The sequence below is a fragment of the Pempheris klunzingeri genome, chromosome 1, assembly GCF_042242105.1.
Source record: "Pempheris klunzingeri isolate RE-2024b chromosome 1, fPemKlu1.hap1, whole genome shotgun sequence".
NCBI lineage: Eukaryota > Metazoa > Chordata > Actinopteri > Acropomatiformes > Pempheridae > Pempheris > Pempheris klunzingeri.
In genome coordinates, this window is record NC_092012.1 from 32,037,280 (window position 1) to 32,063,313 (window position 26,034).

The 26,034-nt window shown below is 43.1% G+C and overlaps 3 protein-coding genes across 3 annotated transcripts; 2 read left to right on the forward strand and 1 right to left on the reverse strand.

The window, feature by feature from the left end:
• Positions 1 to 6,483: 6,483 nt before the first annotated feature.
• Positions 6,484 to 10,854, reverse strand: LOC139198972 (synapse-associated protein 1-like). The gene is made up of 9 exons (XM_070827972.1): positions 10,558 to 10,854; positions 10,043 to 10,161; positions 9,771 to 9,837; positions 8,835 to 8,908; positions 8,565 to 8,704; positions 8,285 to 8,442; positions 7,452 to 7,501; positions 7,187 to 7,343; positions 6,484 to 7,101 (listed from the first exon to the last, which is right to left on the reverse strand). Exons 1-9 carry the CDS (start codon positions 10,760 to 10,762, stop codon positions 6,971 to 6,973), a joined length of 1,101 nt encoding a protein of 366 aa, XP_070684073.1. The 5' UTR covers positions 10,763 to 10,854; the 3' UTR covers positions 6,484 to 6,970.
• Positions 10,855 to 11,180: 326 nt separating this feature from the next.
• Positions 11,181 to 14,897, forward strand: phospho2 (phosphatase, orphan 2). The gene is made up of 4 exons (XM_070829985.1): positions 11,181 to 11,229; positions 11,837 to 11,914; positions 12,172 to 12,266; positions 12,365 to 14,897. The coding sequence occupies exons 2-4, from the start codon at positions 11,844 to 11,846 to the stop codon at positions 12,925 to 12,927; spliced, it is 729 nt and encodes a 242-aa protein (XP_070686086.1). The 5' UTR covers positions 11,181 to 11,229; positions 11,837 to 11,843; the 3' UTR covers positions 12,928 to 14,897.
• Positions 14,898 to 17,635: 2,738 nt separating this feature from the next.
• LOC139201845 (kelch-like protein 23) lies at positions 17,636 to 24,637 on the forward strand. Its single transcript, XM_070831312.1, has 7 exons — positions 17,636 to 17,646; positions 19,247 to 19,498; positions 20,940 to 21,197; positions 21,500 to 22,069; positions 23,232 to 23,368; positions 23,992 to 24,144; positions 24,324 to 24,637. The coding sequence occupies exons 1-7, from the start codon at positions 17,636 to 17,638 to the stop codon at positions 24,635 to 24,637; spliced, it is 1,695 nt and encodes a 564-aa protein (XP_070687413.1).
• The last annotated feature ends 1,397 nt before the right edge of the window (positions 24,638 to 26,034 follow it).

The window sequence follows — 26,034 nt, forward strand, 5'->3', positions numbered from 1 at the left end:
TTGTCCAAAAAGCCCCTCATGGCACCACAATAAATTTATGGCCGTGTCACAAGATATGAGGCAACAAGTTCTCTCAGGTCTTTTGCCATTGGCCTTTTGACGTGAACAAAGCTGAGGGAAAGTACCTTTGTGCATGTTGTTTATGTTGTGTGGCACCTTTTCTGGTTTGCGTGCATCGTGTGATGTTTCCTTGACAATGACATTTGTCCTACAAGTAAAGCTGGCATTAATTTGACTTTGGTTTGTATTTGTATTCGGCTTAGCATGTAAATATCCATGGCACACCTGCAGCTGCAGGTGTTAAAGCCAGTTAATATATAAACCCACGGCATTATCAGATGTCATTGTTTGTGCTCGCCCAACAATTTACAGCTACTCAAAACTCAACCATAAACTCTTTTATTTAAGGTTTTAATACTAAAGAGAGAAAAAAGAGGCCAGAGAAGGGGGTTGGGGGAGGGAGCAGGGAAAAAGAAGGAAATGGCTAGATTCAGCACCTGGCCCCTGTCTTCTGTTCAACCGTCTACATGAGTGGTTGTGTGTGGTTTTGTGTGTGTGTGTGTGTGTGTGTGAGTGCGCTTGTCTGGAGCAGGATTTGTCAGTTGGATTGCATGGGTAATAAAGGACCCACTGTCTCGCTGACGACAGGTGTGCCTGGACCAAAAAGATCTGCTGGGAGATTTGTGACGACAGAGAGTGAGAGTGGGAGGTAAAAGACAGGTTGGTGAAAAGGGTTGGAGTCCGTACAGAAAAAAGAAACTAACAAACTGAGCATGAAAAACGTGAGACACAGAGACTGGGAGCGAGCAGACAATCTCAAGCCTACACAAGTAGTAATCTTATCATCCATCTCCATGTAAAGACCACAGCAGACGTAGTAGGTAAATGATGCTCTTCCTTAATAGATGAACCATTAGGCCTGTCTTTAACAGGGTAAGGCGTGCCAGAGCAGAAAGTATTCATGCATGCTTCTCAGCAGCGAACAATGACCTACACTTACATATTTGTCCATCTCCTGTGAAAAGCTCCAAATATGGTCACAAGAATCTGACTGGACTGACAGACAAAAGCTTTCACAACCCATCATGTAACACGGAGACAGGAAATAAAACCCGGCACTCTGCGATTCACTCACTTACTAGTTTATCTAACATCCTGCGATTATGGTTTCCCATGGGCAACCACGTAAGGATAATATCGTAAGAGCAAATTTTCATAAATCCATCACGGGCTGTAAATGCAGGGTTCTGTCTGCGAATGTGTGTTTTCTGCGTAACTGTGTAAATAAACGCAGCTGTGAGGGGAAACACACACCTTCTCAGAGTGAGGTATTAACAATGATGCATTGTGGACGGAAAACAGCAAAGACACACGCAAACTAACAATCTAATCCTGTTCCCTAATCTCACTTTAAACTAAATGTGATGTATTCTCAAACTTAAACCCAAACTCAAAACCCTTTAAATATCTAAATTTCAGTCTCAGTGAGGCCGTTTTCAAACACACAGGCCTGTGTTTTCCCTATTGGAGGAGCCTTTTCTTGTTAAACTTGCCCTCAATAGTCTCAGAGTCTTTTGGGGTCTCAGGGCTACACCCTCTATGGTTTAAATGACTTTACAGAATGGTCATAAAGGAGAAACATTCCCTACGAAAACAAAAGCTTCACAGGGGGTTAAATCAGCTCTACCACAAGTTCAGCGGCGGAAGCCTACCATTAAAGCAGTTTAAGTCAGATTGTTTTTTTCGATCATTTATTTCTTTCCAGTGGGTCTTTAGGTCCTCTTTTTGGTCCTCGGTAAGTTTAGCCAAATAAGAGGTTAAAAGAGAGTGAGTATTGGGCTTCCTTCCATCAAGTGAACAAAAGCATGACTGAAAATGAATGCTAATAATAATAATAATGATGATGTCAGTGTTGTTTTAGTCGCTTCCTTCCGCCTCCCCGAAGTGGTCAAAAAAATCAGCTATCAGCTGAAAATTTAAGTCAAGTCAAAGAAATCACCAATACTGCAATTCAATGTGAAAAAAAAATCACAAAGGGAAGCAATCGAGCCCGAACCAAGATAACCTCTGTGTTAGGAGGTCAGTCACATGGTCCTAGAAAGAGGAATCATAAGAATCGCAAGTCCTGGACGCTTTAATTTTCGCTTTTGAAATGATGAAACCCTTGTGGCGAAATCAAAACTCTAAAGTAACATATTTCAATACTCTACACTTAAATGTGACCGTTAAGTATGCAGCAGTAGTTACAGTTCACATTTTCAGATGCATATAGAATTGTTATTTTGATGGCCTTTATTTTTTTTTCTGTAATTATCATGTTTGTTAAAGGTTCAGTTCAAATCTTTCTTTTCGCCCTTGAGCAGAAATGCAAATGTCACCATTATCAGTTATCTCATGGTTTACAGTATAATCTACTCCTGAGAGTAGCGCACCTCACGTGTTAATGTGTCTGACACCTGTTTATTTATACTGTATTCTATATTAATTCTCCACCTGGTTCTGTCAAATATATACCAAACCTCTCGACTCACTATTCAGGATAACTGGTAGCAATAGATTTGAAATGGCAGGTGGTTTGAGAAACCATGCAGCTCCTTCTCTGCCTCCTCAGCTCCTCCCCCATTCTCTCTTTTCACACCCTCTCTCTTTCCCATATTTTTGCCCTCACCCCCCAAACACCTTTTATCCTTTCCCTCTTTTTTCTGTTCTAGTTTGCCTCTCTTTAAACTTTAAATCTCCCGCATTTTAGAAAGATTCCTTCCCTTTTGTTATGCTGGCAGGTTAGAGATAGTGATGGTTATTCTGTTTTCTCTGTCTCTTTGTCTGGAACACAGAGAAGAAAATCTGCAGGCTATGTGGTCTAGACACACACACACACACACACACACACACACACACACACACAGGCCTGCCTTTATGCATTATTAAAAGATTGTTAAACCAGAATCACACATGAGCTATAAACCACACATGTGGTTCCTCATCTGCTGGGCTTTGTCACCATGGTGACAACTGTATGTCCTATTAGAGACCAGCTGGTGGACCCCGGCTGTGATGTTGTGATGGGAATGATGTGTGTGTGTGTGTGTGTGAAAGAGAGACAAAACAAAGAGGAAACACACCGTGCAGCATTGATATATAGCCCATTAGGCTGTCTGTTTTTCACAATACACGCTTGGACACACACATCAAACCCACGCAGAAGAAAGAAAGCACAGGACACATTTGCATATTGATCCTTCTATTGATTGCCAGTTGCAAATGAGTATTTATCCTCCAATTCATTTTGCTGTCTTCATTGTGGTGGGAGTAGTGTTGACACTCCAGACAGCGTGCCATCTGTTTCCACCACTCTTACGCAGAAACGTCAGGAGCATGCAGGGACAAGTTTGACTGTCTGGTTGGCACAAGTAGAACTATGTGTTTGTCTCATTTAACATGATTACAGACTTTCTACTACTCAAACATCCAGGCTTTCTTTTACATCATTCCACACTGACTTAGTCACTCTCTCCACTGACTTTCTTCTCACCCACCTCCGCACCATTGCCTCGGTTCCACCTCACAGTCAGTCAGAAGAGCATCGTTCGTGCGTGTAAACCATACATTAAATGTCAGCCTATGAGACCATTACAGACATTACCTTGAGAAACATCCTGAAACAATGCGATCTCCATGGCAGCCAAGGGATGAAGAAGGTTGATCAAGAAGGTTTCTATTAGTATCGAGACAAAATCATGTCTTGTTTTTCTTGTTTTTATTCTGGCATTCATTACGCGGTGCACAACAGAGAGGAGAAGAGGGGAGAGGGGGGAAGAACTGGGAGGATCAGACGTCATGAGAAGCTTTTCTTGACAACACGATAAACTGCGGTATAAACTACATACTACATGCCATACTGCTTTGTAAATTTGTCTTATCTGGTGTTTGTGGGTTACCATATGATAAGTACAATAAATACACCAAAGGAAACATCACATAACTAAAAGAGGAATCTCTTCTGTCATCAAATATTACTTGTCAGTGAGCCTAAGGTAAAAGTCTAATATTTAGCATTTTTAAAATGTGTTTCTTACTCTTGTACTACTTGCTTGTGCCTTGTTTTGCATCTTGTGTTTGTTTGATCCACTCCCACGGAGTATTGCATCATTCATTATCTTTCAGTTCCTCTATAGACTTACTGTGAGGCATCTCATTCTCACTCCCAGCGTGTCAAATACAGCAGCTTGGGCAGTGACCGTAAGTCACATCGACTGCTTTGGCCAGTTGCTGCAATGCGTCGACGTCAGAGTCATCTTGGATCGGACAAGACTGACATTTTTCTTTTCAAAATGTTTTTTTTTTTCTACTGCTTGAAGATCAAAATCTCTCAAATAGAAGTATGACTCACTCAAAATGCAAACATTCTTGTCATTTCCATCGAGAAAAACTGCAGCTCTACCTTTACTTATATGTGTTTATAGGCCAGTCCAGTATGGTGGCGACATTGACATAGAATCCACAGGTCAATGTGGCATCTAAGTTTACCTCAGAGTGGCAAGACCTCATGCGATGTAGACTCTCATCACCCTTGTCCCACATAGACGGCCGCAGTGTGAACTCTAAATGAATAACAGTATGCTGAGGAGTTCCTGTGTAGTTGGTTGTACCAGAACTATACCACAGCTTGGTCAGTAGTCAGGGCACAGTGCTATTGCTAGAATAGTAGAGCAGGACTGAAAAGTGAAATATTTTACTGGAGATTATGATATTTTTGTCCCTTGTCTTTCTTCATCATGTCGTCCATGTTAGGTTCTATCACTTTGCAAAAAGTGGGGATGATTGGACTCGAGTATGTAGTTGGCATTAAAAGATGAAGTACACTATTTGCATGTGAGACGTAGTGTTGTATAGAGTATAGGTAAAAAGGTGCATGACATGGAAATACTGAAGGAAAATCGAAGCACCTGTGGCTCAGAGGTAGTCGTCCATCAGTCGGAAGGTCACCGGTTCGATCCCTGGATCCTATGAGTCAGCATGTCGAAGTGTCCTTGGGCAAGACACAGAACCCCAGCTTGCTCCTGAAGCATAGCGTGTTGGAGCTTTTAGCTAGTGTGTGGATGTGTGTGAAGAAATAGTCCCCTCCAACTTACACTTACACTACTCACAAAAAGTTAGGGATATTATGGAAAATGTAAAAAGTGAATGCTACAGTGATATTATATCATGAAAGTAGGGCATTTAAGTAGAAGCATGCAATGGTCATTTTATTCATCTTAAACAATTTATTGACAGAAAATCTAACAACAGTGGTGGGTATACCACAACAAAACATTTTCAGTGTCTCAATAAATTGGGATGTGGCCAAAGGACGTCCACTCCTCTCCTTTCTGTGACTCTTCCAGTCTCTGTATCACTGTTACACCCTCCTGATGACACTCTGTGACCCTCTAAGCTCAGTGAACACCTCCGTCTGAGGACTTCCTGTTTGAAACCTCCAGTGTTGAGGTGCGGCTGATCAACTGTTAGGTGTCATCTTGGTCTCATGATGTCAGAATGTGAACAGCAGGATGAGGAGGACTGTTTAAATACCAATTCTAACTGAAGCAGGAAATGTATTGGTGGATTCATGGATCAAACCTGTTGTGAATGTTGCTGTTAAGCTTCTTGTTAGAGAACAGCAACTTGTGCAAAAAGTACTGAGACACTGAACAGTTGGACATGTGCATTCAAATGTTTAGAGAAGGTCACATTAAGTTCACCTGGAAAGGTTAGAATGCATTTTAGGTTCATCCTGAAATTTCACCTGAAAGCTGAATATCCCTAACTTTTTGTGAGTAGTGTAGTTTCCTCTTGTGTGAGTGTGTGAATGAGGATGTGACGTAAAAGCGCTTTGAGTAGTCAAAATGACTAGACAGGTGCTATACAAATACAGACAGTTATGTACTCTTCCATGTTTCTTCCCCTCACATCCCCTTGTGTCCTCAGGTGCACCAGAATATTTATCTGCTTACAGTGTATTTCTTTAGTGCATTTTTTATCGCTGTCTGCACTTAGACCTCCTGAGCGCACAGCTCTTGTTCCAGCTTGTCCCTGATGTATTGTCTGCAATCACATCCTATCACACTTCTGTTATTATAAGGAATTTTACCGCTTTCAGTCAACAATCTTCTCTAAAGTGTTATCTTCATTCTATATCCAGGATGGACCTCAAATGAATTCAGAATAAACATACGTATGAGGAAGACATGGATGTCCAGCTGATACAAAAACACGTTTTTCCCCCCCCCATCACTTTTGAGCCCCCGGGCTTTGTGTCCACCTTACACACAAAGTATACTGTGCATAATAACAGATAAATATTTATTAAAAGGGTGACAGGTAAAACAGAAAATTTGAGTTGCGGAGAAATGAAGAAAATCAGACATGCACAGAGGAGTTTGTCAAAATGTGATACAAAATGTAAAATGACCAGATGTAATGAAAGCAAAATGCAACTTCTACTAAAGTATAGTGTCCTCTTTATTTACATAAACTTAACTTTACATTTGTCTTTACTACAACTACACTAATACTTTACTGTACAACCCACCAGAGAACAGCAGCGGAAACATTTAATGTGACAATTTAACAGGTCCCCTCAATTATAAAATGTCCTGGTTCTTGTACTAAAGCGCCCTCTAGTGGCCTTTCCCCATGAAAAACAGAGAGGGTCGGGGGAAGGCGAGTCGATAAAATTAATTTAGGAAGGAGCAATGAAGTAGCACTTTACTAATACGCCTCAACCTGACCACCGTTTCCAGCCGAGGTGACACGCTCTGCTATTATTGGAGCTACGCCTTCATTGGTACAGGAGCGTGTTAACAGGATAGTAATCACAGTCGGGTGGGGCAGAGGATGTGGAAGTTCATCCCCTCGTGCATCACTGGTCACTCTTTCTCTTCATTCTGGGTCAGATCGCCGTACAGAGACAGACACACGGAGCGGGCGTCTAGCTGCCGTCAGCCTGGAGCATCTTCTCGATCTCTTGATCCCACTGGTCGTCTTTGTTGTCGGACTCGGTCACCACCTCGTACTCCTGCAGCTCCTGCTGCAGCTCCTTCTCCCAGTCCGCTGACTCGTCTGAATGCAAAGGGAAGGGGGGCATTATGAGCAAGACAGTCATTTACTGTGCTGAGGAATCAATAGACACTGGTAGAATGCTGACCATCAGGAGAGGGGGTGCTGTCTTTCTTATCCAGCACCAGCTGCTCCATCTCTTTCCTCAGGTCCTCCTTGTCAATGCCTGTCGAGTCGAAGGCGTCGCTCACAAACTCGGAAACTCCAGGACTCGTCGACATCTCCTCCTCTTCTTCTTGAGGCGGCTGAGAGTCAAAAAAGAGGGGAAAGTCACTGAGCTACTTTTTTTTTTTCAGTTTTACAACAATTATTGGGAAGAACGCTCACACGTGTCTCCATTTCATTGCTCTTACCTTCTGTATGTCGCTGATGGAAACTGGAGGAGTCTTTGGTCGGACATTGTCTACAAACAAAAATAATACAGTGCTGTGAAGTGTTTACTTTCACCACGTCCTCTGTTGATCAGTCTTTACACGCCCGCTTTATGTACACAAGGAGTGGAAATAGAATACACAATGGTGCATTTATGAATTAGTAGTCACATCTTTTCATGGACTGGCCTAATGAGCTATCAGAAGTACTGATACCCAAACATATGTGACAATAGCCCCTTTTCTACCAACATTTCCAGGAATTTATTTACCTGGGTAAAACAATTCCTGGTTATCTGTGTGGTTTACGTTTCCACCGCACCTCAAAGTTCTGGAACATTTATTCAAATCAGGCTGATGACATATGGGGGAATTTGTTTCGGCTGCTTGTCAGCTATTCGTATTTCTTCCTCTGCAAATACACTCAAAAGAGCCTGGACCTCGTCGTCTGTCCACTTCTCGTGGCTTCTCTTCTTTTGCTCCATTTTCCAAATGATCAAAACACAACCGAAGTGAAGCTTGTAGAAATGAAATAAACAAGTTTGCAGCCACACTGGCTTAAACATGGCGGGTGAACGGAAGTGCGGAACGCTGCAAGTGTGTTCCACCAATCAGCGTTCTTCAGCACACAGCCCCGCCCCTCAGGAATTCCGGGGGAATCTGAAAAGTCCTACACCCCTACTAAGTACTTTTTCCCCTGGGTAATTTCGGTGGAAACGCACCGAGGTTTTTCAAAATCTCGGGTAAATTCCTGCGGTGGAAAAGGTGCTTATGGTTGTTCTCTGCTGTCGTTAAGTCATGGATGACTGTCTGACCTGTTAACACAACGTCCTCAGGTGAAATGCTCGCCCCCCTGTCCTCGCCGTCCTTCTGCTGCTGCTGCTGCTGCGCTGCCAGAGCTGTGAGCTGAGCCGACTGCTTGATCAGAGACACGCGATAGAAATAATTCCTCCAGAAGACCTCCTCCTTCACACTGTCGAGCACAAACACATCACCAAACGTTTTAGAATATCACTTCTATATCGATTCCAAAAGCTAAAGGTGTCTGGCTAGCGCACTTGCAGAAACAGGCTCATAATGTTAAATTCTACTGACAGTTTAGGAACCAAGTCAAAGCGCATGCGGTTGAGGAGCTGGTCTTCCTCCAGCATCACTGCAGCCAGAGGATACATCTGCTCCATGTCGAAGTGGAACTGAACACCGGCTGGAGGGTCTCGCAGGAAGTTCCTCTTGTCCTAGAATCAGCAGCCAGACCAAAGCAAGGGCTAATTACTCCAGATATAATCAGAGGTAAATAGTGATTGAAGGGGATAATGCCCCAGACATGCTTGACACACTCATACAGTGTATGATGGGTGTGCTTACTGCTGACAGAGCGAGGATCTGTTGCTGGATTGTCTCCTCCTCATTGTAGCCGACCCAGGGAGGCACTGCCGCTTCTACACACAAACAGCAACACATGCACACACACACCTTCAGTCTGAAAAACTTAGTGCTTATCTCATCTCTCAGACACAGACACAAACATACGCCTGAATCTGTGATAACAGGGGCTAATATCATGATATCCTTATTTCTGCTGCGGCTGCACCGATGAACATAAAGATGGCCACAGGGTCTATCAATACGGTCCCGGTCCCACTTAATGATATATCTATGTCAGTTACAGCAGGTTATTTCAGTGTATATACTGTTTATGCTGCTATAGATATATATTTGTTACACACTGTACGTTTTACAAGGACTGTCTTCATGATATAGTCTTTTTCAAATTGCACATCTGACCTTTGGATGTAGCACTCAGCACATCTGTCACATGACCCATGTCACTATGTTACCGCGTCTGACAAAGCGACATGACGTGACTGGTGTTGTACTTTTAAGGCCTGACATTCATTTTTTTCCCCCCCTCAAAGTTGCCTTTTTACTTCCTTGTGTGAAAAACTGCACTTCAGTGATATGTAATAAACCTATGAGCAAAATATTTTGAAATGTTGCTATAAAGATACTAGAAAAAGAAAATCTATCTTTTGCTTGGGTTAACAGCTTCTTCCTATTATGAGGACGTGATGACGCGGTTCCACATCACTGTTACATTAGAGACACTTTTCCACTGTTTCACCATTTTCTAGTCCTAAATTTCCTAAAAGATCTCAGTGTTTCCCATGAAGATGCATGCAGCTTCATCGAATAGCTAGTTTTCCCTGTAACGCAGGGGGTCTTTAATGGAGTTCAAGTTTATTTGATTAGTAACACATTCCTTATTGTAAATAAAACTCTCGTTTCCACTATTACCTTTACCTGATTTTTTTGCCTTCTTCTCTTGGACAAACTTCTCTTGCTCCTTTTGGAAGTCTCCTAGAAAAGTCTGCAAATGCACACACATACAGACACACACACACATTAAATGGAGCAAAAGGACGTATCACTTGGGTGAAAAGACAGCCTTGGCGGCAAAACATCTGATGGAATATCATCACAATTAAGTCGTGGCATGCTGGGGAAACTGTTCTGCAATTCCACACGAGCTAAAAGCTGCCAAACCTGCCCGACAAGCCACAAGAGAAACATGCCTTGTCTATAATGCCGTCGATTTTGCCTTCTTCCACAGTCTTCTTGATGGTCTGGGCTGTCTCTACCACCGACTCAGAGATCTTTTTCGTGGCAGTGGAGGCAAAACTGAAGATGTAACCTGCAGGTGGAGGAAGAGGAGGTGGAGGAAGAGGATTAGATGATCACAGCACTGCATTGTGCACATTGTGTGACTTCTGAGCAGACAGTCCCTGCTGCACACCCTGCACACACCCTCTTGCTGCCACTGTGCAACAACCAACAAAGCAGAAGCCGTAGCTCCATTTAGACAGGATGAAGAACACGATGGGGAACCCGTTCTAAAACTATATCCTGCTGATTGAACGAGTCCATGATGAGTTAACATGGACAACTGACGGACGTGACGCTGAATAAAACAAACACATCCTCGAGCTACTGACAAGCAAGTTAGCTAACTTTACTTCCTAGCATGACGTGAAATGAAGATATGTCGCACAAAAAGAGAATAACACGGGTAAAACAAGCTCTTTCTCACCGCCAAGCCCTTTGTTCTCTTCGGAGTTTTCCTGGTTCGTCTCCTGTTTTCCGTCTTGGTCAGCTGGTTGCTGTTTGTTTACCTCGTTTTGTGCTTCTACCACCCTTTCTTCCTGCTCCACGCTCTGCGGGTTTTCTTTGTCGTCCGACGTCTTCGCGTACGCCGGGTTCTCCAAACCCAACCACGTCCCCAGTCCCCTGAACATGTTGGTGGAAATAAAATCACTGTCCGGACTTAAAGATGAAGCAAAACAACAATCTGAGCGGATGGGTGATTCTTGACTTTCTCCAACCAGGAAGTAAGCAGACGGGACTTCTTCTTCTTCGTTTGCTGCTGCGTAGTTCAAGTTGTGTGCTACTGCCACCCAGCGGTCGAATGGTGGAACGACGCCTTGAGGGGTGCGTGCGATTATAGATGGAGTTATTCCTCATAAAACAACCCCACACACTCTCTCCAAAATAGATTTAACTTAGCACACTGTCTCTAAGCGCATGTTTGTGGGAAGGACAGCTGCTATAATAATATTAATTATAAGCCATTTCAAAAAGTCCAGAAACATCACTTCACTTCGCCAGCAGGTGGCGGCAACGAGCCCGGGATTGATGCACATCTTCCAGCACAAGAAGACGAGGAGGAAGACAGAGCGGCGGGGCAGATGTCAGGCAGGCTGAGGTTAGTCTGCTGTTGATCTCCGTTTTAGCTAGTGTTTTGTATTTCATGTGTCTTAACCCGGGTGGATTGTCTAGTGTAGAAACCACCGTAAGCCCCGTTATTCCCTCTGAGGCTCGTCTGAAGTGTTGGAGCAGAGTTTGAATGGAAGGATTAGCCGGGCTGCTAGGCCGTCTACTAGTAAGGAGAAGAGGGTACACCAGACCTCTTGTAAAAAAACAGTCACTTAAAACATCGCGAGTTTAAACCTTAACCTTTTCTTGTGAGTAGAAAAGAACTTTAAACTTCTCGGGGTTAATTGAGGTGTTGTGGTGCAATCGGCATATAGAGGAGAGCGATTTAGCGCAATAAAGCTGTTGCATGGGGCAGTTTATTGGAGGCAGTAAGGGTCTGTGGAGGTGACAGATAAGTTGGTTGGGCGTGACAGTGCAACTGATAATACAAGTAGAAAGTGAAACATTAACCAAACCCTGATGTCAGGACTGGACTGAGCAAACATGCATCACACAAGTTTATCTGAATATTATATATTATGCATCAATATTTTGGTCCAAAATAATTTTTGCAGACTTACTTCAGTTCTTGCTGTGTTATGCTTTTTTTTTTCCAGGTGAAAAATGAAGACTCTGATGGTGTTTGATTTTGACCACACTGTGGTCGATGACAACAGTGACACTTGGGTGATTAGGTAAATAATACATTGATTAAGTCGATTCATTAATCGCTCTGCACTGTGCAGATTTTTACTGCTGCGAAATGTATGAACATCTACAGGAGCAGGACAACAACACTGTGTGATACCTGGAGATCAAAATGTCACGCTGACGTGATCACTATGCACTATAGGACCACAGATGAAATACAACTTGATATATTTATTATATTAAACCACATCAGCACTTTGTTCCATAGTGGATCTTTTTTTCTTTTTTTTCCTCTTCCCAGATGTCTTCCAGATAAGACGCTTCCTGACTCGGTGAAGAATTCCTACAGAAAAGGCCACTGGACTGAGTTCATGGGCAGAGTGATGAGCTACATAGGTGAGAATTCACTCATACTCCCAAAACATTTATGCTTCCAACCGGCTTGCGTGTTTTGTTCCTCACCCATCTTACCTTTTTCCTGTGTGTCCACCCAGGAGACCAGGAGGTCAGCCCCGACAGGGTCCGCAGCGTGATGGAGACCATCCCCTTCACAGCCGGAATGACAGACCTGCTGACATTCATATCCGAGCACAAAAGCGCCATTGACTGCATCGTCATCTCTGACTCCAACACCATGTTCATAGACTGGATCCTCCGCGCGTCTGGACTCCAGGCAGCCGTCGATCAGGTTTTTACCAACCCGGCTAAATTCAACGAGCTTGGGCGCATGGAGGTACAGTGCTATCACACTCACGACTGCGATCGATGCCCCGTCAACCTCTGTAAGAAACAAGTCCTGGAGCTGTATCTGTCGCAGCAGTCTGACGGAGGCGTGGAGTACGAGCGGATCTTTTACGTGGGGGACGGTGGGAACGATCTTTGCCCTACTTCCTGCCTGAGGGGGCCCGACGTTGTGATGCCCAGGAAGGGCTACACCCTGGAGAAGCTGCTGGCCAGACTGGAAGGTCAAGCAGACAACACTCCTCTAAAAGCTAAAGTCGTAGCCTGGAGCAGCGGCATCGACGTCCTCGAGGAACTGAAAGCTAGTATGCAGTAACAGCTCGGGCTGTGGACTACAATACTTGATCAGCTTCTCAGCTGTGACTAAAATATTGCACTTATTGCAATTATGGAGCCTGCACAGTGGAGGGAACACCCCGCTCCCTGTAATTGTTTTAATTTTTATACATCCTTAAGACAGTATTCATTATTTTAAAGTATAATTTTGGCTTTAAAAGTATTTTAATATATTTACAAATCCTTGAAAATTGATTTTTCCTCTTTAAAGTCTCTCAGTTATAAACAGGTGTAGTACAATACAATATTGATCAATATTGATAAGAAAGAAGAAACTAGGGAAACAACGTTTACTCGTGCAGTGAGTGCTTGACACCGGATCATAGTTCAGTTAAAGTTATATTTAGTATTCAAGATCTTCATTGTTGTCCGACCGGGGATGCGGGGAAGGGCTAGGAGGACTTTCAAGTTAACTGGTTCTGTTGAGCTGAAACTCAGGGAGATCCTGGACGGGACACAGCAGGAGCAGGGGTCACAGGAAAGACATCATGTGTGATAATGCCCTAAAAGTCAGGGTTAGATGAGAAGATTAATACCACTGTAGCGTCTGTACACTAAATATATAATACGGCCAGTAGCCAATTAGCTCAGCCTGGCAATAAGACTGGAGGCAGGGGGAAACCGCTGGTGTTGTTCTGTTCAAAACCTGTAAGCTAAATCATATATTATACTTGTTTGTTTAATCCAAGCAAATGTGTTATTTAGCTCTACTGGATTTCTCTACCTTTGGACAGAGCCTGGCTTGCAGTTGGCTCCTGCTTTCAGCCTTTATGCTCAGCTAAGCTAATGAACTTCTAGCTCTATCTCAGTATTTAGCCAACAGTAGTATCAGTGTTCTCATTGAACTCAAGCTAGAGCGCAGAAGCTCATTTCCCAAGAACCGTTTATTCACGGGGAATTGGCCTCGGACCAGTTTCCAGGTATCAACTCTCAGCCGTCCGTATCGAAACGCAGCATTTTATCCACCCCATCGGTGGTGATCTCATTCCAGTATGTTCATAACTAAGAGTTTATAGACATCACTCATCACTTATGCGTGAAAGCCTTTGCGCAGCACTAGAAAACACACGAATAGACCTTACGACCTCATGTATGTATCACTGGCGTATATATAACAGGCCTTTTCACACAGCAGACATTTTTACTTGTCACAGCAGGAAGTGCAACTTAAAGCATTAACGATGTTCTGTCGAAGTGTCCCAGCGACGGACTCTAAGACTGAAGCAGCTAAATGGAATTCAGCCATCAGACATTTTATTATTTACACCTGTGGCTTTTCCCCAAAGTGACACGTCAAAATGAAAGAGGCCCGTTCTGAAATCTGTCCTTTTAGATCAGGGCCACAGCACCGCTGATGTAACACCTCTACATGAACCCACTTCTCCGGCTAAATAAGAGCAAAGGGATCAAACAGTATTTTCATCGTTTTCTAATTTCTAGAAAAATGCAAACGAAGTTGTTCATAACATGTCAAAGTTGTGTAATGTTACTAAATCTGAAAGTGTAATTTCCAACACTACAGAGGGAGAACACACACACACACACACACACACACACACACACGAGCTAATGACCCATAGTTGGATATGTTAGCCTACTATACTCTGTACATTCACTGTATGTAATGTGTGCCGCTCTGTGGCTGTGAACATCTTTGCCCGTCTGTGTTTTTAACTGTTTTACATCTCAGGTCTGAGGTTTGCAGTCGCACGCGTGAAGCCGTCTCGATTGTTTCAACCACGTCACGTTAACTCATAAACCTAAACTATTCGTCTTAGCCACACGAACAAAAAGTCCAGTTCTTTCCTCCGCGTGAAAGCGCCCTTCAGCGGTCCAGGCTTCACACGCATTGAGAGATTTTAGTTGACACATGGGCCGACGTGACATATTATTTGTTTATCCTTAATCTTGAAACTCTAATGATGCAATTAAAACCGGACACCTCTTGTATCCATGTTTCTGTCTTAATGCTGTTCAATCAAATAATGGTTTGACAGTCCACAGTACTTAATTTGCCTTTGTGAAACTGTAACGCTCTTGGAGTGCATTGTATCGGATGTATTTTGCTTTGTATGCATGAATGGAGTGATCCCGGTTCATCCAGTGGGGAACATGAATGTCTGAATCAAATTTCTTGGAAATCCCTCCAACAGTTGTGGAGACATTTCACTCAAAACCACAAATGTCAACCTCATGTTGGCGCTACAGGTAAAGTCAGGGGATTCCCAAAATCATCAGGATGCATCTTCTGCCAACGGTGAGATTCTGGACCAAATGTTGTGCCAGTCCATCCAATAGATCCAATAGATCCAATAGAAAAGTGAAAATCGTTATTGGTGCATTGTATTATGTGCTGCTGCCGCTCAAACTAAACTGAAGAACGTATTTATCTTCTCTTTTCAGATGCATCCTGTGAAGATGCAAAGATATTCCTTCCCGTGACTGACAGAAAAAAAAAAAAAAAAGTTTCACTACATTGGCAGAAACGCAGAAGGATTTTAGGATGGAATTGGAGCAGGATGCTCACAGAGACGGCGCCCGCCGAAGATCTAACCTGGTATTATGGTCCAAGACTCAGCAGGCTTTGTTTACTTCCTGAATTCACTTTTCGGTGGGAAGAAGCTTCTCGATCATTCTTGGTGCACTAAAGGAAGATGGTTAGCTGCATAAGTAAGAGCCAGGCTCATCGGTGAGGCTGTCAAACGTGGGAGTTTGGACTAGTTTACTCTGAAGGTTTGGTGTTCAGGCCAGTAGTGAACTGTTGCATTGATTTCATGATGGCGTGACTCCTAGTGTCAGTCTACCTGTTGTAACCTTGGTAGAACAGCATGCAGCAACGCAGCCAGAAGACATGTAAAGTTTTTCTCAAGGCGCTGTGGGCACTTTGTCCCAACGTTTGTGGAAAAACACCAAATATTCACACCCGTCTTCACATTCTCTCGAGGCTGCGTAGAACATCCGACAGCGTGAAACTGACCCACGGAGGGAATTTTCTCTCTCATTTTAAGACATTAACGTTCTTCGTAACACTTAATGGTGGAACAAATGTTGCTAAATCAGATATGTGCACATGTGTGATCTTGTCACGGGCCAGTTGTGTGCCAAAGTCCACCGGAGCTTTCACTCTGAAGAACAGTCGGGCCTACACTCGTGACGACTCTCCTGATAACCTCTCACTAATAGGTGCATGTTTTCATGGGGCTGTACTCTGTGTACTAGTAAACAGCTTCAGCTTCAGAAGAAAGTCAGTAGTTGGAAAAATTAATCAGAATGTTCAAAAATAGAATTTACATGCAACACTGGATTATCAACCAGACCAAGTGTGAGAAGAGCTCCTAAACATACAGAAGAGCACAAAATACTAACCATGATACACTAAAATGATCATAAACTCATTGAGGAGCATCAGATCATTCACAACTTCATGCCTGGTCTCTCTTAAAAGCTGTTTTGCTTTAGAATGGACTTCAATCCATTGTGAGTTCTGTTGGTGAGAAGCTCAGTACTTTAAGCTGTTATTTCACTTACACCATATTCCACTATTAATCAATTAGTAGAATAATGTTTGATTAATGGCTGATCAGACGAGATTCATTCTGCAAGAATTTGTTACTTTGTTAGTGAAAAAATGACGAGATTCACTGGTTCCAGCTTCTCGAATGTGAATATGTGCTGGTTTCTTGGGCCTTCTGTGATTGTGAAGTGAATATCTCTGGGTTTGAGTTTTGGACGAAGCCACACAGTCGCCCTGGACTGTGGGAAATTGTGATGGACATTTTCATCATAGGCAAAATGATTAGCTGAGTAATTTAACAAATTTATTGGAGGGGTGCAAAGAGAGAGGGATCCAGCTCCATTTATGAATAATAATTCCTGGTGCCTTAATAGGCCTCTGGATTAAAATGTGTCCCCCCCCCCCCCTCCTCTTTACAGCTTCCATAGTCTCATTTCCCATTCAGTCTGTGACACCGAGGAGGGCATGGTGTGTTCCTGGTTGATGATCCTGGTTGATTTGTGCCCTCAGGGCTGAGATGGAGCGCAGGTGACACCGTGTTTAGGAGGCTGAGCCCATCAGTGACGGCTGCGTCAAGTTAGACTCACGTCACCGGAAGAAGGGAAACTTGGTCTCAAAAGTAAAGGCTTACATTTGTCAAATTTTGAAAGTAAAAGTACAGAAACATTAACAAGGAAGTATGGCAGTGTCACAGACATGTTATCATCATCGGTGTGGTGAGTGTGTAATATTGAATTAGTCAGTGCCAATTTAAACCTTCATTTGGTGTTGTGTAATTAAACGAGTAGTGTAATAATGCATCACATTTGATCAAACACTGATAAAACAACATGTAAAACCTTAATCTGTAATTTTAATTCCTACAGCTGTTGTAAATGTGGGGCTAGTTTTACAAACAGCGCAATAATTCCCTCTGAAATGTACAATGCACAAACTTAAAGAGACCTTTTATTTTGAAAGTCACGACCTGACGTAATCCTCGCGTGCTTTATATCAGTTCCCACACGGACTGTCATCTGTGCGTGTTTGCAGACTAAAGGCAGAGCGACGTCGCCAGATGAAAAGTCAGTCAAAAGTAATCAGTCACGATTATTTTCACTGACTGGAGAGAATAAACTGTTTTCTTTGCAGATTTAGAAATTCAGTGGAACATCATCATCAAATCCTGAGGACCATGCTGATCAGGTATGCTGCTGCCATTGTTCATGCTCATTGATATCTCGCTCAAAACATGGTTTTGTTCAGGAAATCTTGTATTTTTCTTATTTGGCTCCAGAATGCCTATTACCACATACTTTAGAGTGTGTTAGCACTGGGAAATATCCAAAGCCAACGAGTTTCTGAGCCAGAATTCATAATACACAAGAGGCATGATGCTGAGATGGTGTCACTTATACTATAACTAATTACTTTATGATGTATTTTCCATATGTGTTATAATATTAGTAAGAGCTGCTCCAGGGGAAACCAGATCTACAGGAGAAACTCAACACCATAATCTAACACCACAAAAGATGCATGTATGTGTATTATATCACCATAACACCATTTAATATGCATGAAGTGCTGATAAATATTTAAAGGAGCAATCTTTGATTTCAGCAGGCAACTGTCTCATTTGTGCACCAAAGTGAAGAATGGGACAAGAGACAGTAGAGCTCCTCAGTAACTTGGGCTACATCCCACTTTTTCCAAAACACACATAACCCCAAAGATTCATTACAGTTCACATGCAGGACTTTTGGAGTTTGAAAATGCATCTTTTTAATCAAACTTAGAAATCTATATCTATATCTATATATCTATATATATCTATATATCTATATATAGATATATATACACACTACTCACAAAAAGTTAGGGATATTCGACTTTCAGGTGACATATATGGAAAATGTAAAAAGTTAATGCTACAGTGATATTATATCATGAAAGTAGGGCATTTAAGTAGAAGCATGCAATGGTGATTTTATTCATCTTAAACAATTTATTGAAAGAAAATCTAACAACAGTGGTAGGTATACCACAAGTCTCAGTGAACACCTCCGTCTGAGGACTTCCTGTTTGAAGCCTCCAGTGTTGAGGTGCTGCTGATCAACTGTTAGGTGTCGTCTTGGTCTCATGATGTCAGAATGTGAACAGCAGGATGAGGAGGACTGTTTAAATACCAATTCTACCTGAAGCAGGAAATGTATTGGTGGATTCATGGATCAAACCTGTTGTGAATGTTGCTGTTAAGCTTCTTGTTAGAGAACAGCAACTGGTGCAGAAAGTACTGAGACACTGAACAGTTGGACATGTGCATTCAAAGGTTTAGAGAAGGTCACATTAAGTTCACCTGGAAAGGTTAGAATGCATTTTGGGTTCATCCTGAAATTTCACCTGAAAGCTGAATATCCCTAACTTTTAGTGAGTAGTGTATGTACATATAGGTTTCATTCATTTCAAAGGTTGCCCTCTCTCTCTCTCTCTCTGGTGGTAATAAATCAACTGAGAGGTATTGTCATTTTCCCATACACTCCCATACAATCAGACTTCTTTTTGGAGCCATTGAACTCCGCCCCTCCTTCCCCTGTTTGCCATCAGAAAGAATGCAGGTTTATGGCAATTTGGTATTTGCTTCCCTTTTCAAAACCAGAAACTATGTGCACTTCTCTTATACACTCCATGTGCGAACTGTGATGCTCTATTTTCTCTTTTGGAGAAAAAGAGTTTGGATCATGTGACATGGATGTTCCTTCACATTTGTTGCTCTGCCGCTGAGTCAAACTTTGTAACGCCACAGACAAACTGCAGCGCCGTTACCCAGAAGGCCCCAGGATCCCTACGTGTATGACTTCCACGACGTGAGCCACCCGGAGGCGGTGCTGGATGCCCTGAGAGGCTTCTACTCTGAAGGCCTGTTCACGGACATCGCCCTGCAGTGCTCCTCCGGCCAGGTCCTGCACTGCCACAAGGTGGCGCTCTGTGCACGCAGCTCTTACTTCAGGGCCATGTTCACTGCTGACATGAAGGAGAGGACCAATAGCCTTGTCAGGTGTGTATAGGTGAAAAAGGGGAGAGAAAGGGAGAGAAGGGGTCATCTTCAACCCTGTAATCAGTTGACAGCCTGCTCTACAGCAGCCGCCATTAAAGCTCCTAAAACTCCTCTCAGCTTCAAAACAAGGCCGAAATGTCAAACATTGTTCTTGTTAAGACACCTGCCCTACCTAAAGCTGCTGTGTGGGAATGGTGAGCAGTGGACCAGACCACTGTGAGGCATACGAAGGTGGGGGTTTAAACACGCATTGTTTTGTATTTGCAGCTGGTTTTATTACCTCACATACATATAAAACTATTTATGCTTACAATGATATATTGAGGGGTCCGTAATTTGCACCCATGGTCACAATTGATGTATTATGCCAATTAAAGCGACCCAATGACCCGCTGCCGTCAGCTGCCATCAGCATTGACCCCAGCCTTGTGTCACTGGGCAGGTAATGCTAAATACTGAAGGGAGACTCTCTTGTATGCAAATGTGTACGTATGACAAGGGCAAGGTTGATTGTAAGAATAATAAATATGAAATTGTGACAAGATGCTACACAGACAGTAGTGTTCTGGTTCATATTGTGGCTTACAGCATCGTAACGACCTTGTTTAGTTATCCAGTTGAGGACATTTTGCAAATCTAATGGATCAGTGGTTTAAAAGGCTGCCATTCAAGTGGACAACCTCGGCTCATGTCCCGTGTTTCTCATATTGGCAAACATCTGCTGAGCTGAGTAGCCTTTAAAGAGACAATGAAGACCCACCAGCTCCAGCAGTGCCGTTCCCAGCTCTCCCTGACCTCCGACCCCCCTGTAAGAGAGAGAGAGAGAGAGGGGGGGGGGTTGAGAAAAGAGAGAAGAGATTCTTCAAGCAATCAATAGATTATCACAAAAACCTTTGAAAGCAGCATGTTCGAGGCAGGGGCTTGGGCTCTGCGTGACCAGATGGTAATAGCTAACAGGGGGGTTGGGCCATAAAGAGAGAAGCCAGCCAATAACCACAATTGTACATTTGTCTTCCATATTGTCCCCTCAATGATGTTATTCGAAACAATGTGGATGACCCACTTAGCCTTTAATGGATTTCAGCAGCACTTGGGGGGGAAAATAGTTCCAAAACCCAAAATGGGAGTCCTTTGTATTTTTATGTGCCAATATCTAACTAATACAGACTGATCTTTGTGTTTAATAACTACTGTATGACTTAGTATTATCTGTATCTAAACAAAACAATGCACTTTCTTGATTTAGAATTGAACTAATCAACAAAAACTGTCTCCCTCTTCGCTGTGAAGTACAGTCAAATTCAAATTTCTGTTTTGTTACATCACCCTATTTATTCCATCACAATTCTGCAGAAGAATTCCTCTCCTCTCCTCTCCTCTCCTCTCCTCTCCTCTCCTCTCCTCTCCTCTCCTCTCCTCTCCTCTCCTCTCCTCTCCTCAGGCTCCCAGTGGTGGAAGTGGAGGTCTTGTCAGCTTTGGTAGACTACATCTATTCCTCCAGACTCGCCATAACTCAGCTGAACGTGGAGAGCTTGCTGAAGGCGGCCGACCTCCTGCAGTTTGGAGCGGTGAAGAAGGCCTGCGAGGCCTTCCTGGTGCGTCTGCTGGAAGTAGACAACTGTCTCGGCATGCTGGCGTTCTCCCGGCTCCACGCGTGCCTTAACCTGGAGAAAGAAGCCTGCAGGATGCTAGCAGGCAGGTCAGAGATCAACTCTGCTTAATTAAATGTTTGTTGCAGTATTGATGCCATAGAACAATACTTTTCTTATGTGTGCTTTTGCTTTTCATGTAATTGAATATTTTTCCACTGTGCTGTGACCTTGAAAAGTCCAGTCATTAATGTGAGGCTCTTAACTATGTTGATATACAGTAATAAATCATAATGATCTACTGTAGTCCCTATGTGTATACATATTTTTACTCTAATCTATGGCTGCCAAAGTCACTCTATTCTCTGTAGAAGATTCCTGGGTAATTTAATCAGAGGTTACTCCCCTGCAGGTTTCAGGAGGTTATCAAGCAGGAGGAATTTCTAGAACTGGATCCTGACAGCCTGAGGACGGTCCTAGTGGAGGAGAACCAGGAAGTGGTGGCGGAGGCGGTGGTCAGGTGGCTGGGTCATGACCCTCTCATCCGAAAAAAACACCTCTCCTCTGTAGCACTGGACATTAACCCGACAAGCCTCCGCAATGCCTTGCTGAGAATGCGTGGTTCCTATGAGCTAAGTGACTTGGACAGCCTCCTTTCTACGTTCACAGTAACGGCTGTGCTCAGACAGCCCTCCATCAGGTTTCACAGGACGAGATCCGCCGCCAAGATGATGGTAATCGGGGGATACCACTGGCGCCCTTTGTCCGAGGTTCAGCGCTGGGACCTGTCGAGTGGGGAGTGGGTGCAGGGTGAAGACATGCCAGGTCACTCCAAGGAGAGCTATGCGGTGGCCATACTGGGCTGTACCATTTATGTGAGCGGGGGGTACAGAACCAACACCACTGAGGTGCTGGATACAGTCTGGGAGTACAACGGCGATTGTGACTACTGGACGGAAGGGCAGCACATGTTGACTCCCAGGTATTTTGAGAAAATATAATTTTTTTTTATTTGTTTTAAATTTAGCTTAAAGCTCCTACGTTTCCTGGCATGACTGGAGTGATGGAAGAAGCTTTACTTAAAGCTATAATCAATACGTATATACAACAGTGGATCAAATCAGTGTACCTAATTTGAAAAGGGCCACAGCTGAGCATTTTAATCATCCTTTAACTCGTTGTTTCGCTTTTGGGGCCCACAGTTTTACTGTTATGTGTGCGTCTCTCCCTCCCATCTGTGCCATGTGTGTGATAAACCCACTGCACACTACCTGGCCAGCAGCAAGCAGCACACGTTTGCAGCTTGCTGGTGAACATATCGGAGCATTAAGCAGCTGAAAAAAACAGGCTGAAATGGGTGAAAAAGTTGAACCTGGCTCAACAATAGGAACAAAATATAATGCTGTGTTTGCAAATCATATATATGCAAGTGCGTATTCTTGGTAGATTACTTTGTAATGTAAATGCTATATACCTTCTGTTTGTCTGGCAGTGATGAAAACTAGATAGAAATGGATAAAATGAGTGCTAACTTTCCAGTGTTGTAAACAGCTGTGCAGTGTTTTTGCCTTGAAATGCTTGGATCTGCTACTCAAGCTTGTATGACTGAGTGGTTTTTCAGTGGCTCCCAAGGTGGTAACTGAAGCCGTCTGATACATTTAAATTTGATGTAGAATGAAATGGAAATATTCAAATAAAGTCCTTCCCTATCCTCCTGGGGTGGCAGCAGAGTGGGCTGGGGGTGACGCTTGCTCCGGCTAGTCTGGCCGGACGGTCGGGAGATGCTGTTGGCAGTGATGGTCTCAAGGTCCGCTGCTCTTAATACAAGTCCCATGCCTCATTCTCCAATGTGTCTTTCTATTTTTCTGTGGTTTCTGAGGCCCTGCAATGCAGTATTCATTCTGGGAAACACTAGTGCACAGGAACTGCCAAAGTCAACTCAGAATTAAAGTTCCATGTGACCGCTTGAATCTTTGAGTATAGTTTGTATACTTACTCTTCAACACTGATCAAGTTATTGAACTTAAAAGCATATTTCTATTTTGGCAACATTGTTTGAACTTTTTATGAAATCTGGTATAAAATATTTGCTTCTAAAATATGTAATAATAATAATAATAATAATAATGATAAACTCCCTGCAGGTACTACCACTGTTCCCTGGCCTGCTGTGGCTGTGTGTATGTTATGGGAGGCTACAGAGGAGCTTCTGCGATGCCACAGACTGAACTATTTGACCCGCTGAAGAGGAGGTGGACGGCTGTAGCTGATATGGTGCAAGGTGTGTTTCCACAAGTATGTCAAATGTTTTACATTTCTATATTGTTTCTTTTTTTTAATTTTGTTTTTATTGAAGGATGAGACATTAACATATCTTATTTGCCATACATTGTTAGAACAGAATTATTATTATAGAGTCCAAAAAAAAAAAATCTTTTACAAACTGTACAAATCTTTCATCTCCGTCCTTTTTTTTAAAATGTGTAGACAAAAATAACATTGAAACTCCCAGAGATGGAACATTGTAGCACTGCATCGGGTCTAAGGCTGGTCTCTATATTGTTTCAAATAGATTTCATATGCAGCTGTCACATTTTGCATTTTGTCAAAAAATATCACAATCAAGATGATGGTGAAACCAACAAATACTCCTGCACATAAAACCACTGCTTGTTAGATCCACTCTTTGGTTTTTATATGAATTAAATGTTCTTTGTTATTTCGGTGGGCTTTGGAGGAGCCGGCAGACCTTTTTACCTGTTGGTTGAGTCAGTTTCTGAATGCTGACTGTAGCCTCCACGCTGTTAATGAGAGTGGTAGCAATCCTCTTATCTAACAAATCATTTCATTTCATTTAAATGTCAAATATTGCTATAAATTGACATGACGTGTCCATTCTAACAGGTGTAGGGAATGCCTCAGCGGCTGTGTTGGGAAACAACATCTATGTAGCAGGTGGTAATTATGGCTTCAAGGGCGCCTGTTGCTACAATAAGATCCAAAGTTACAAGGTGGATGTGGACCAGTGGAGCATCCTTACCGCTTGCCCCCATCCAGGTAGTTCTGAACTTCTCAGGGATAAAAAGATACTTACTGTACTGAATGTATCACAGTTGCACATGCAGAAAGACAGAACCCCAAAATTTGCTGTTTCCAATTCAGCCTTTGGAATTGTTTACTTCCATAATGACACTAAGACTGGAACCCGTGTCTTGTCATGTCGTTGCTCCTGGCAGAGTATGGGATGTGTCTGGTGTCTCTGAACTGCAGCCTGTACCTGGTAGGGGGTCAGACCACCCTCGCTGAACGCTTCGACCCAGACACAGAGGAATGGATTCTGCTTGCCAGCATGAAGGAGAGGAGGATAGAGTGCGGGGCGGTGGCCATGCTGGGCTGCGTGTACGTCACTGGGGGTTACTCCTGCTCTAAAGGGACCTACCTGCAGAGCGTGGAGAAGTATGACCCTCACACAGATACATGGGACGTAGTAGGAGATCTGCCTGAAGCGGCGCGTGTGCATGGGTGTATCTGTGCGTATAATGACATGTAGTGTGGGAAGGCAGAGGAAAGACCAAATCCCATTTTGGGATGATTTTAGTGCCAATTGTGTGAACTGGTTTAATTGTTCCCAGTCAAACAGTTTGAGCTCCAGTAAGTATTCCAGTGTGCCTGCATGCAGAATATGAGATGCTGGAACTATCTTACTGAAGTAGAATGCAGCCCTCTTTAATGTTCTTCATTACCGCCGCACTTTTCCTGCCACGGATTGACGAGTCAATGTTTCCCGGCAGACGTTTTGACTTGGCATAGTGGGAAAAGCACAACAATGGCTCCATTCCATTGCAGTGTCCCAGTTAGCCATGTGCTAATTCAGCCATCATTAATTTATTATTTACACTTGTGCTTTTCCTGCTGTGACATTTCACGATGCTTCTGTGAAAACAGATCCAGTTCCACATGTTAATACCACCTCTATGCTCTGAAGAATGCTCTTTGTTCTTCTTCTTCAGTCACTCCCTTCAATCCAGCGCCAGTCCTCCTCTAGTGGTGAATTATTACAGTTTCGGGGGAAAACATAATCTTTTACCAGCAAGTAGTAACAGCTCAACGCCTCTTTACTGTAGGGCTTTTTCACAGCAAACATTTTGATTTATCATATCATAGCCAGAAAAGCACAGGTGTAATTAATAACATTAAAGGGAAACTGCCTAGTATGTGTAAATAAATAATGTTTAACCTTCCTTCATGTTGCCTGCACCCAGAGCTCCCCGCTTATTTGCTAGCTAGGTCTGGTTATTGGGTATCCTTAAGCAAGTTCATCTAGTAACTCCCCATCAATTTAGAGTTTTATCTGTTCTGAAAAGGAGGGTGTGTGTGTGTGTGTGTGTGTGTGTGTGTGTGGCTGTTTGAGAGTTAACAAAGTAAAATGGAAGAGATAGATGAAGACAGACTGACAGGCAGGCCAGCAGATAGCGAGGGAGACAGAGATGGACAGAGAGGGACAGTCTCAGGTCATCTGTGTCTTTCTACCTCATCCTCATCTGAACTCCTCCTGAATCACACTCAGTTTCTCTCTGTACAGTCCGACTGTTAAAGACTATGTTATTTCATTTTACTGTTTTCATCAGGGTTTGTAGCCATGTTGGTGGCATGGCTCTAGGGCTGTCAGTATCGTTCTGTTGGCTGTTTCACCTCTTCGGTTCAGACTCAACAACTATTGCATGGATTTGTATTTATTTTTTAACAGCCATTTATGGTCCCTAGATGATAAAGCCTGATGATTTTGCCTTTACCTCTCGGCCACCCGTTTTGGTGAAATGCCTCATTAACTACTGGTCCAACAGATATCCATGTCCTTCCAATAAATTGGAATGACTTTGGTGATCCATCAGCTTTCCATATAGCACCATCGTAAAGTCAACATTTCAGTTTGTGCAGGACATTGGC